This window comes from Elephantulus edwardii, unplaced genomic scaffold (assembly GCF_000299155.1).
Source record: "Elephantulus edwardii isolate Elephantulus edwardi_28Jun2011 unplaced genomic scaffold, EleEdw1.0 scaffold00090, whole genome shotgun sequence".
In the NCBI taxonomy this organism is placed as follows: domain Eukaryota; kingdom Metazoa; phylum Chordata; class Mammalia; order Macroscelidea; family Macroscelididae; genus Elephantulus; species Elephantulus edwardii.
Window position 1 is genome coordinate 2,426,907 of NW_006399840.1, and position 13,890 is coordinate 2,440,796.

At 38.1% G+C, this 13,890-nt stretch overlaps 1 protein-coding gene across 1 annotated transcript in view; it reads left to right on the top strand.

Annotated features, from left to right (window-relative positions):
• LOC102855364 (ribosomal protein S6 kinase delta-1-like) overlaps positions 1–13,890 on the top strand; it is a 280,773-nt gene that overhangs the window by 149,378 nt on the left and 117,505 nt on the right. Inside the window, 1 exon segment of the mRNA XM_006890552.1 lies at positions 9,117–9,232. Within this exon segment, the coding sequence (XP_006890614.1) occupies positions 9,117–9,232 (116 nt within the window).

Sequence of the window (13,890 nt, forward strand, 5' to 3'; positions counted from 1 at the left end):
TTTCAAGTCCTCTTCACTTTCAACAAGCAAGACTGTGTCATCTGCATCACACAGTTTTTGACGAATCTTTCTCCTCCTGATGCCACATTCTTCTTCTTATGGTTCAGCTTCTTAAATAATTTACACTGAATGCAGATTAAATAGTTATAGAATAAAAAAATAATTAGAAAAAGAGGTTAATTGAGGAGTTTCTAGGCATACACATCTTGTTATGACATAATCCATTAATTTATTAATCTTTTAAAAATATTTTTATGCAGGATCCATGGGGTGGGATGGGACAGGAAAAGTATGAAGAACTTTTTCTCTTTGGTAGCTTACTTTAAGAAAGCTGGAGAGAGTTTTTTGGTTATCCTGAAATTGCTTTAAATGTGCTATTGCTTTGAGTATGTGTTCTTTGCATTGCACAAATCTGTAGGATATACGTATCATTACAGCAGTCTGAAGAAAGGTAGGATGGAATCTGTTCAGCTTTTGGCAGACAGAGGCTGGACCTTATGAGGAGGAATGTGACAGCACATTGTAGGAAGACTCATCAACAACCTGTGATATGCAGTTGACACAACCTCACTTGCTGAAACTTAGGCAGACCTGAGGTGTTTGCTGCAGAAGATCAAGGACTGTAGCCTTCATTATGGATTAAAGCTCAACATCAAGAAAACAAAGATTCTCTCCACTGGAACATTTGACAGCACCATCACAGATGGAGGGACCAGTTCTTGGAGAAGAACATCATGCTTGGAAATGGGGAGGGACGGCTCAGGAGATGAAGACCCTGGATGAGATTGATTGATTCAATGACTGGGGTAATGGGGGTCGGTGTTTTGGAGACATTGAAATTGGCTCAAGATAGAGCTTGATTCAGAGCTGCTGTGTATAGCATTGCTATGAGTTGCAAGTGACAGGACGGCATGTAACAACAACAAAAACAAAATAAATGTAATTCTTAACATTTCAGTGTATCATGCATTAAAAAATTAAAAGTCTCACACCTCTAGCATTGATAGTAAACTTCTCAGAGTCTCTAATTATGTTAACCACTTTATATCCCATCATAAGAAAATGATCATACAAATCAATGTTATATCAGGATAACACTTTTGGGGTTCTAGATATTTTAAATGGATTTTCTACTTAAAATGTCTCTCTTAACCAGTGAAAGAATGCGCAAACTCTGGGGAGGAGCTGCAGACTTTTCATATTTAATTATCTGGGACATGTGAAACTCTTATATAGTATTTAATCTTTTGTTTTCACTTGTTCCCCTTTGCAAGGCAACATTTTAACTCTTTAGTTTTGTTTTTATGGAGTTCCCCCACCCCTTCCCTTTCCCCACCCTATATTAGCGTTTTTTACTCTTTTGATATTAAGGTTTCAGAAGCCATTTCATTTTAGAACACAAGGAAAACTTTTTATTGTTACTGTTTTTTACTAGCGTTAATATTACTAAGAAACTTCTCAGAGAGTGTTATTTTGAAAAGAACAGTTGGTAGATGAGTAGTTTTTTGACAAACTATCTCAACCAATTGCAATCTCAATCACGCAAGCAAGATTCTACTGAAGATTATCCAAAAATGACTGGAACAGCACATCAGCAGGGAACTGCCAGAAGTCCAGGCTGGGTTTAGAAGGGGTCGTGGTACTAGGGATATTATAGCTGATGTTAGATGGATCTTAGCTGAAAGCAGAAAGTATCAGAGGAATGTCTATCTGTGTTTCATTGATTATGCAAAGGCGTTTGACTGTGTGGATAATAACAAACTGTGGCTGACTCTGAGAAGAATGGGAATCCCAGAACATTTAATTGTGCTAATACAAAACCTATACTTGGACCAAGAGGCAGTAGTCAGAACAGAGCAGGGTAACACTGCATGGTTCAAAATTGGGAAAGCTGTATGCCAGGGTTGTGTCCTATCTCCATACCTTTTCAACCTGTATGCAGAGCAGATTATCCGAGAGGTTGGGCTCTCAGAGGAGAAGTGTGGTGTCAGGATTGGTGGAAGATCTATTAACAATCTGTGATATGCAGATGACACAACCCTGCTTGCTGAAACTGAGGAGGACCTGAAATGCTTGCTGCAGAGCGTCAAGGACTGCAGCCTTCAGTATGGACGGAGGCTCAATGTCAAGAAGACAAAGATTCTCACCACTGGACTAATTGGCAGTATCAGGATGGATGGTGAAGAGATTGAGATTGTTAACAACTTTAGTCTGCTTGGCTCCACGGTCAACATTCTTCGCACCAGTAGCCAGGAAATAAAAAAATGCATTGCGATGGGAAAGTCTGCTGTTACGGACCTCTCCAGGGTACTGAAGAGCAATGGTGTCACATTGGAGACTAAGGTGCATCTGATACAGGGTATGGTCCTTGCAGTCACTTGTTATGCATCAGAGAGTTGGACAATGACTAAGGAGAATAGAAGGAGAATTGATGCCTTTGAGCTGTGGTGCTGGAGAAGAGTACTGAATGTACCATGGACTGCCAAGAAAACAAACAGATTCATCCTGGAGAGGGTTAGACCAGGCTGCTCCTTGGAGGCAAGGATTCTGAGGCTTCATCTGACATACTTTGGACATGTTGCAAGGAGGGAGAGGTCCTTGGAGAGGGACATCATACTTGGGAGGGTGGAGGGACAGCGCAGGAGGGGAAGACCCTCTATGAAATGGATTGATTCAATGACTGGGGTAATCAGGATGGCTGTGTCAGAAGCAGTGCGATTGGCACAGGATAGAGCGGGGTTTAGGGCTGTTGTACATACAACTGCTATGAGTCGCAAGTGGCTCGACGGCACATAACAACAACCACAACTCAATTGTGGTTGGTTATTTAGGCTGTTTCCATGTTCTTGTGATGGTGAATAATGCTGTTGTGAACGTTGGTGTACAAGTCTCTGTTTGTGCCTCAGTTCTCATTTTCTCAGGCTAGATTCCAAGCAATGGAATGAATGGGTCGTATGTTCAGCTTTGTGTGGAAAGAGTCCATAACTCTTAATGGGAGGAGACTGCCTGCCCATCTTTTTCCAAGGAGTAGTTGGCAGATTCAAACTGCTGGCTTTTTTGGTTAGTAAGCAGCCTGATTCATTCATTACACACTATGCTACCCCGCCAATTTTATTAAAAAAAAAGTTCAAGAAATCCCAGATTTAAATAAAATGCAAAGTCTTTATAATTAGTAGCTGCTGAATGTATATTCCACTGAAAATAACAAAACTCTTTGCTGATCCATCCTCACTGTGCATCACAGAGGTGGTAAATCTCTTCATTCTCTGTTCTGCATGCTGCTGTGTGAGACTGAAAAAAATAACAAACCTATCAGAAGGTGGATTTGGTTCAATAATGGTTTCTTCTGTTTTAATGACGTTGCACTCTCAGCACTGCCACTTTGATTTTCTTCATTTATGTGTTTGTTTTCCTCCTAAATCTTTATGTGTCCTCTTTTAACTTCATTTCTTCTGTTGTTTCCCCCCCTCTTTTATTTTCTGTCCTTATTTTTTTCTTTGACGTGCATGGGTTGATATTTTGTCTTAGGCATCCTAGAGGCAGAAGAACCTTGAGTGTTTTGTGGCTGAACTGGTAAGACTAGAAAGTTTGTTAAAGTTTTACATTAAATTATGTATCCTGCAGTCAGGAAATCAAAAGACGAATTTCATTGGGGAAAATCTGCTGTCAGGACCTCTCCAGAGTACTGAGAAGCAATGATGTCAGTCTGAAGACTAAGGTGCACCTGATCCAGACCATGGTCTTCACAATTACTTGCTATGCATCACAGAGCTGGACAGTGACAAAAGATGACAGAAGAAGAATTGATGGCTTTGAGTGTGGTTCTGGAGAAGAATCTTGAACATACCATGGACTGCTAGGAGAACAAACAGGTTCGTCCTTGAGAGGGTTAAACTGGACTGCTCCTTGGAAGCTAGGATTTTGATGCTCTGTCTCACATATGTTTGGCACATGGCCAGGAGGAAGGTGGATCCTTGGAGAAAGACCTCATGCTCGGAGGGTTGAGGGACAGTGCAAGAGAAGATGACTATGGATGAGATTAATTGATACACTAATTAGGACAATTACAATTCTACACAAAGTAGGTGTGTAGAAATCCTTGAGCCTGGCTCAGTACAGGGGAAGCTTCAGAGTTGTTGTACATATGATTGCTATGAGTCACAGGCGACTCGATGGCACATGACAACAACTTTGGAAATTATTGTCTACCTAGTTTGCCCTGATGATGTTGTGATTAAACACCTAGTTGAAATCCAAAAATCAGCTATTGGAGCTCACACCATCTACTCTCTGGAAGAAAGATGTGACAGTCTGGACCTGTAAAATTATAGCTATGGAAACTTGATGAAATAGTTTTAGTCTGTCTTATAGGATTTTTTCATATTGCATTGTCAAGTCTGCTGTCAGGAACCCCTCCAAAGTACTGAACAGCAGATATGTCAGTTTGAAGACCAAAGTGCACCTCATCCTGCAGCAGATGCCTCAGGTCCTCACTTTCAGCAAACAAGCTTGTGTCATTTGCATAATACAGATTGTTGATGAGTCTTCCTCCAATCCTGATGTCACATTTCTCCTCATAGTGCCCAGTCTCCTCAATGGTCTATTCTGCATATAGGTTGAAAAGTTATGGAGATAGGCTGTATCACTGGTATACACCTTTCCTGTTTTTGAACTATGCAGTGTTCTTGCTATGTTCTGATGACTGTGTCCTGTTACACATAAGCATGAGCAATTGTTCTGGGGTTACCATTCTTCTCAGAGTTAGCCATAGTTTGTTGTGGTCCACACAGTCAAATGCCTTTGCATAGTCATTGAAGTACAGATAGACATTTCTCTGGCATTCTCTGCTTTCAGCCAAGTTTCATCTAACATTAGCTAAAATATTCCTAGTACCATGACCTTTCTAAACCCCATCTGTACATCTGGCAGTTCTCTGTTGATGTGCTGTTCTAGTCATTTTTGGATAATTTTCGACAGAATCTTTCTTGCATGTTATATTGATATCGTTCCATCATTTCCACCCTCTGTCGGGTCACCTATGCTGGGAATGAGAATAAATATGGATCTCTTCCTGGGAATTGGCTAGGTAGTTGTCTTATGGATTTTTTGGCATAACTTGGTGAGTGTGTCCAGGGCAATGCCTGTTTGTTGAAATTTGTCAGTCTGTATGCCGTCAATTCTTGGAGCCTTGTTGTTTGCCAGTTCCTTTAGAGCAGCAGGCTCAGATCATACGTTGTTTCATGAAATTCTTCTGTGTAAGCCAATTCTTTTTGGTACAATGACTCTATATAATCCTTCCATCTTCTTTTAATTTTTCCTCAATCATTTAATATTCTACACACAGCATCCTTAAGCATCCTCAAGGTTTGAATTTGTTCTTCAGTTCCTTCAGCTTGAGAAATGCTGAGCGAGTTCAGCCATTTGATTTTCCAACTCCAGCTCTTTGCATGTTTCATTATAACACTTTGCATTGTTTCCCCGTGCTGCTCTTTGAAGTCTTCTGTTCAGCTCCTTTACTTCTTGATTTCTTCCTTTGCTTTGGCTTCTTGGCACTCTAGTTCAATATTCAGAATCTGTTCTGAAATCCATCTTGGTCTTTTCTTCCTCCTCTGTCTTTATAATGGTCTTTTGCAATCTTCTTGGATAATATTATTGATATCCTCCCACAACTCATCTGGTCTTTGATTAGTAGAGTGTAAAAATAAGAAATACTTGTTATTTTTGTGTTATGTTAATGTTAAACTTGCAAAAATGATTCACAAGAAATTATGCCAATTTTTCTTCTTATTAAAATATCCCAATATTAGTGTTTTAAATTTTAAAGGCAAAAGCATACTGATATTTTAATTGAAATTTGAAAAATATTAGTTGATTATACATTTATTAAGGGCATATACAGAGTCACTGTACCAAAAATAATTCACTGACACAGAAGAATTTCAAGAAACAACATATGATCAAGAGGCAATGGTGATGAAGGAGGAAATTCAGACTGCTCTGAATAAATTGGCAAAGAACAAAGCCCCAGGAATATATTGACATATTTCAACAAACAGATGCTGTCCTGGACATGCTCACTGGGTTGTGCCAAAAAATCTGAAAGACAACCACCTGGTCACCTGAGATCCATATTTATTCCTATTCCAAAAATAGGTGACCTGACAGTTTTGAAATTATAGAACACTATCATTAATATCACACACAAGTAAAATCCTGCTAAAGATTATCCAAAAATGACTGGAACCGTACATTGACATAGAATTACCAGAAATAACGCTGCATTTAGAAGAGGCCATAGTGGTCTGGAAAGCAATGTATTTGAATTTTGTACATAAACTAAAATAATAATGGGGTGGGGTTGTGGGAAGAGGCCATGGCACTAAAGATACCATTGGTAAAGTTAGATGGATCTTGGCCAAACAAAAAGAGTACCAGAGAAATGACTCTCTGTGTTTCTTTGACTATGCAAATTCATCTGACTGTGTAGATCACAACCTTGAGGAAAATGGCAATCCCAGAACACTTCATTGTGCTCATGCGAAACCTGTACATGGATCAGGAAGCACTCCTCAGAACACAGCAAGGAAACCCTACATGGTTAAAAATCAGGAAAGGAGTGCATCAGGGATGCATCGTTTCTCCATACTTTTTCAGTCTATATGCAGAACAGATCATTCAGAAGGCTGGGCTTTGTGAGGAGGAATGTGGAATCAGGATTGAAGGAAGACTTATCAACAACATGTGATTTGCAGATGATACAACTTTGGTTGTTTAAATTGAGGAGGACCTGAGGTGCTTGCTGCAGAAAGTCAGGGACTGTAGTCTTCAGTATGGAAGCTTGAACATCAAGGAAACAAAGTATTTCACCACTGGGCTAATTGGCAGCACCGTGATGGAGAAGAGTTTAAGTTTGTTAATAATTTCAGCTTAGTCAGATCTACAGTCAACACTCTTGGCACCAGCAGTCAGGAAATCAAAAGATAAATTGTACTGGGAAAAACTACAGTCTGGGAACCTCTACAGAGTACGGAGAAACAATGATGTCAGTCTAGAGACTTGGATGTGCCTGATCCAGGCCATGGTCCTCACAGTTACTGGCTGTGCATCAGAGAGCTGGTCAGTGACCAAAGATGACAGAAGATATGATACATTTGAATTGTGGTGCTGGAGAAGAATATTGGACATACCATCGACTGCCAAGAAAAATAATAGAGCTGTCTTGGAGAGGGTGAAACCAAGGTGCTCCATAGAGTCAAGGATTTTGAAGCTCCATCTTACATACTTTTGGCACATAACCAGGAAGAACTGTTTCTTGGGGAAGGACATCATATTCAGAAGGGGGCAGGGCAATGCAGGAGAGAAAGACCCCGGATGAGATAGACTGACATAGTAACTTGGGTAATGAAGGTAAGGTGTGTTGGCGTCAGTGAGACCTGCTCAGGACAGGGCAAGCTTCAGAGCTGTTGTACATAGAGTCACTGTGAATTGCAGATGATTTGACAGCACATAACAACTACAAAAACAACAAACAACAACAACAACAACAACAACAACAACAACAAACAACTTTGCGTTTTAGAGTTAAGGCAAAGAGATTGAAAATAGTAATGTGAAAGTAAAGTCAATATTATAGTCTCCACTTTGTTGCAATTTTTCTTTGAAATTTCAGGATTCTTTGGTTTAGCAAATGATGAAGTTTAAATTAGAAGAACTGTTGAGTAGTTTGGAAAATATGATTTTAGCCATGGAACTCTTTTTCAAATAAATTTTATGATATATATATGTTGTTGTTGTTATTATGTATGTATTATAGAACCAGAAGAACCAAACCATAGCTAACACTGAAGTGGGTTTCCAGAGGCAGTAAATCACACAAGAGGAGATTGCTGATCTTCCTTAGAGCAGCTGGTGAATTTGAACCATATGCCTTTGAATTGGCAGCATTATTCCTTTACCACTAAGCAACCAGAGGCTGAAAGGTCAATATCATTCCTTTCTGGAGAGAGGAGGGCTTATTACCGCATGGGCTTAATTTTGTCTTTCCCAGGGCCTGGAGGAGTTCTCTGGAAGTCACTTTGAATTCAACTTTGTTTAGTAAATGGAGAAACTAAGAACCAGATAGGGTTAATGCCTTGTTCATTTTCTTCTAATTATATAGTACATGAATCTCAGTCATGGAAAAAAAATTCCCAAAGCTTACATAAATCTGTTAGAATTAATTCATAGTTCTTAAGTAATACTCTTTCTTTTCTATAGTTGCATTCCATGTTATGGTATTTTTACATAGTCCATGACATAGCACACCCATGTCACAGTTCTTTTTACTTATCTGTTGCAGTTGATTCTATCTTACATGTTGATTTGAAAGGTTAATAAGCACAGCCTCATCCTGTATGAATCTTCTCTTTCTCATTTGTGGTGAATCTGTACCAACACATAGCTGACTCTCCAGTAGGTTTCCAGAAGTTGTAAATTGCTCTGTAGATTGCTTAGTCTTGCAGAGCAGCTTGTGGATACAAACTTCCTTCCTTTGGGCTGACAGAACTACTCCTTATCCCACCAGGCCACCAAAGCTCCACCAGAGTATGAACTAGGGCTAGCCTGTTGTCTTCTAGTCAGAACTTGTGATACCATATTTCTCATACGTGACTCCTTGTATAAAATCTCGAGGACCATTGTGGCGAGTAGAACAATGTGTCAGGCTGCTAATTGAAAAGTCAAAGGGTTTGGCAAAAAAGGATATGGCAGAAAGATGGACTGTTTCCTCTTGTAAAGGTAATAAGCTTGAGAAACCCAGTGGAGGGTAGCTAGGAGTCAAAAGCCGCTTGATGGAAATGTGTTTGGTTTTAGAAATTAAATATATCACATTTCAATGTGTATTTAAATAAAGTGCCAGAATTTCGAGATATGAAATTCATGACTAATATGTAGACTTCATGATGCCTCTTGTTATGTTTGACATACCTTCATGATGACAGCTTTGATGTCTAGTGCAAATATGAGCAAGCTGTGAGTTAATTATGGGCAAGCAGTGAATTGGGTAAAGAATGTCAGTCTTCAAGTTGAATAAAAGACATTTACTGATTCCCCACACAATAAATGTTTTTACCCTGTAGGCGAATCAAGTCCTACCCGCCGCGAGGCTGTGAAGAGAAGAACAGCGGAATATCTTATGCGAGCAGAAAGCATCTCAAGGCTTCATGGAAAATCTCAACTTGATGATATATCACAGGTATGTTTTTACTTATTTTGCAATTTTTAAGTCACTTTTTATCCTTGTCTTTCAGTTTTACATTTAATTAAAATGTTTGAGAATTTTGGTCTTTGAAATATTATTAACAATTCTCTTAAAATATGTGGTAGAAAGAAAAGATTCAGGTACACCACTGATGGTAGAATAAAATGGGAGGTGCTTCTTTTCTTTCTTGGCCCTTTGTTAGTCTATAAACTCTCTGTGTTATTGTTGTATTGACTCAGTAACTGGGGAAATGGGGAAGGTGTGTCAGAGGCGATGAGGTTGGCTCAGGATAGAGCAGGACTCAGAGCTGTTGTACATAGGGTTGCTGTGAGTCGGCACATAACAACAACAACCACCGTCAAGTTGAAACTGATCCATAGGTGACCCTCCAGACAGTTTTCAGAGACATTAAATTGCATGGGAGGAGATTTCCCATCTTTCTTCTGCTGAGCAGCTGGTGGGTCAAAATCATGTACCCTTGGGTTGGCGGCTTGACTCTTTACATTAAGCCACCGGATCCCGTCTACAGAACATCATTTATTGAGACTGTCACATATGTCATCTGTCTTTGTTTAAATCTTTTTAAAGTTAAATTGTGATTTTTGTGCTTTTCCTATACAGTTTTACTGATTTTATGGTAAAAATGATTGAACAAATTTCTTTTATTGTAAGCCCAAATCTTGTAAGCATAGATCAATGAATCACCTAGAACTATGCAGGTATAGTTAGAGCAGGGATATTTATAGGGGCATGCCCCTGGTTTTATCTAAAAGGCAAGTAAAAAACTTAAATTATTAGAAACATTGTCATTTATTGTTGGTTTATGTTTATGTGTGTCTGTGTGAGAGAATATGTGTAAGAGAAAGTGATACTTCTCTGGATTTGGTAAAGTTCTGTAAGAAATTTTTCTGTTATTTCCTCCCCTATATCAAAAGGATTTTTGTTTCTGATGCAATTTAATAATTTTATCTTACGGAGGTGAAAGGGAGTTCTGGTGGCCTAGTGGCAAGAAGCTGCACTGCAATCCCAAAGGTAGCAGTTGGAGACCACCAGCTGCTCCTTGGGAGAAGGATGGGCAGTCTCCTCCCATGTGATTAACTGCCTCTGAAAACCCACCAGAAGGTCAGGCTATGGATCAGTTCCACCTCTACATGCCATTCTTACCATCTCTGATATACTTCAGCCCATTGCTTCTATGATTATATCAAGTCCATCTTGTTGAGGGCTTTCCTCTCTTTCTCTGATCCTTCCCTTTTCCAGCATGATGTCTTTTCCCAAACACTGGCCATTCATAACAGCCAAAGGTATCTGAGATAAAGTTTTATCATTATTATCTCTAAGGAGCACCCAAGTTGTACTTTTTCCAAGACAGATTTGTTTGTTCTTTAGTCATTCCACGAGTTGCTCAGTATTTTTCTCCATCATTGTGATTCAACGACATCCAATCCTCTTATCCTTCTTCATGCCTTGTTTTCAAATGCGTTTGTTAATGTGTACTTCGAGTTATAACCAACCTATAGCTGACCCTCTGGTGGGTTTTCAGAGGCAGTTAATCACACTGGAGGGGATTGCTCATCTTTCTCCCATAGAGCAGCTGGTGGATGCAGCACAACTTCTTAGCACTAGGCCATTAGAGCACCCTCAGTGTTCTACATTCCTATGCATTCTTCAGATGCGAAGGAACTGAAAATACCATGACTTGGATCAAGCATCCCTTGGTCTTTAAACTGACCTTGTTGCTCTTTAGCACTTTGGAGACATCCTTGACAGCAGATTGTCCTAATGCAACTTTGTTTTGGGTTTTTTTTTTTTTTTAATTTCTTGATTGCTGTTTTCCTGGGTATTTATTGTGGAGCCAAGTAAAATGACATCATTGACAACTTTAATCTTTTCTCCCCTCTATCATGGTGTTTCCCATTGGTCTAGGCAAGGATTTTTGTTCTTCATGTTGAGATGCAAGCCGTGTTGAAGGCTGTGGTCTTTTGATCTTCTGCAAATGTTTCAAATTCTCTTCACTTTTAGCAAGCAAGGTTGCTTCGCCTACATAATGTATGTTGTTGATGTGTCTTTTCCAATCCTTGTGCCATCTTCTTTTTCATATGGCCTAGATTTCAAATAATTTGTTGATGCTGCAGATTGAATAGATATGGAGAAAGGATACAACTCTGACACATGCCTTTCCTCATTTTAATTATATATTTGAGGCTAAAAGTTGAGTAACAAAGAGAAATAATTCATGAAGCTAGCTGAAAACATCTAGAGGGCTTTTTGCTTTTAGCTTCAGTTAGAGATAAAATAATCAAGCAAACTGTGACTGATAGAGCATAATAGACTAAAATACAAAAAGGAAAATAAAGGTAAATGTTTAGTGGATAAGAAGTTATATTGCCTACACTTTCTAGTGTTCTTGCCTATTATTATCAGTTTGCTTAAGGTCTCTTATTTTAACTAGAAAAGAAATTATCAGTGATACACTTTATGGTTTTTGTTTCTAAGTTGAAAGCATTATATTCTTATTTACCTGATATAGGTAATGTATTTGTTATATTTGTCATTGTCAGCTGTCAAGTCCACTCTAACTCATAACAACTGCATGATTATTGTATGTAACAATGCAGTAAACGTCAATTAGGACTTTGAATTCAGTAAACATTGAGGAGGACTCTGAATGTATACTGTAACAAACTAGATATACTTTCTAATTATACAAAAGGTGATGACATAGTCTGTGCTCTTACAGACCTGGTAGCATAATTGATGACTTGAACAATGTAGCTAATTGAGGAGACACAAATTAAAGAGCCATAAGAACCATGTAGAATAATAATTAGAAATTATATTAGAAAGGGTGAAAAGGGGTTGCCACTAAATTAGATTTTATCAGTTTCTAGGTGAAAAAGCTAGAGAGGAATAGGCAAGATGGTTTCCTTGTATGCTAAGCTTTTGGTTTTATTTTTCATTTTGTGTTTTGCTCTATTATGCTTGATTATAAAGAGAAAAGTGAGCTGGGGGAGAGGGAGAGGGAGGAAAATGTACAACAATTAATGAATGGAAATCCAAGTTTTCTGTAAATGTGTGTTAAAATGGCAATAAAAAATAGACATAGACATGCTTGATTAAAACTTAAGTATAACTTGTGTGTAACTTAAGTTTAACAAAACTTATATCTTAAGTATAACATAACTTATAACTTAAGTAACAACATAAGTATCCTCTAGAGCTTGAATAATGTGAAGTCATTATTTCTCTTCTTCAGCCAAATCTTTGGAATTCAATTTCAGCTAACACAATGAGAGGATTTCTAAGGCTCTGTTAGCTCTTAAATTCTGTGCAATGGTATTACTTGTATCCTTTATCTGTCTAGGTGTAAATAAAGCAAGCTTTTTTGAGTTTTGTATTTTTATTAATTATTGTTTCCCCCTTTTGTGTAATTTAAGTCGTGACTTCCTCCATCTGTGGTTTCTCTGACAGTTTAAGCTCTGAGGAATTAAACTTGGGAGATTCTTAATGTGGTAAATATAAAAAGTCTGACTTTCTCAGTCATTAATATTAATGTCTTTTTAAAAAATGGACAGAAATGAGCAAACACACTTTTCTTCATTATTAAAATGCTCCAAGAACATTTGAGGACTAGATTTGAGGTAAAACCCTTTTTTTGATGTAAAGTCTTAACTGAAGGAGACAGATCTCTTCCCCCTTGCCCAATTGTAGATGATTTTGAATGATTTATGAATTAGTATGAAAGGAGAATTCCTTGGAAAAGACCTTTTTCCTTTTGTTATATTTTATTGTATCAATTTTAGACTCAAGGTCAAGGAAATTTAGAAAAAGACAGTAATTGATGTAAATTTAGGACATAAAAGATTATGGTGTGGATACATTTTTATCATGGCATTATAAAGCTGTGAATAAAAGTTAATTTGTCAAATGCATGCCTGGACTGAATATTTTGTAGATTTGTGTACAAGTACTATTAGAATGTTGAAAATGTTTCCCTATTCTGTGTTGTGTTGGTTGGTACATTGAAAGTTTGTAAGTTTCAGTTTTTCTTTAGAAAATACTTTTTTATGTCACCTTCAGTAAGTCATGGACCAAACAGAAGGGGCATTCTAGAACCATAACAAGACTCTAAGCAAGTGGTAGGCTTGAATTGTGTGGTATCAGAGACACTTAGGAGACTGAGTGTTGAGAATTAGGTTACTAGTGGTGGCTAAGCGCTTAGCTTTAAATTTGAAAAGCTGGCAATTCAAACCCACCAATAGTTTCATAGGAGAAAAGACCTGGTAATAGGTTCTTGTAAAGTGGTGTGTTGTTTTTTTCTAGCTCAGTTTATTAATTTTCTTAATTTTAATTGTTTTTTATTGAAATTTTAACACACATTTACAGAAAACTTGGATTTCCATTCATTCATTGTTGCACATTTTCCTCCCTCCTCTTCTCCCCCCCACCCCAGTTCACTTTTCTCTTTAAAAAGATTCTTTCAGTGTTGCACAATTTCCTCACCTCCTACCCCCTTGTCTACTTTGCTATGAGCTTCTTATTCTGGACTATTGTCATGTAAATCATACCTAATCATATATTTCTTTTAGGCAATTCTTTCCCTCATCTATTTAACTGCTGTGTTTATTATTTATCTCCTCTTTTCTTTGTTT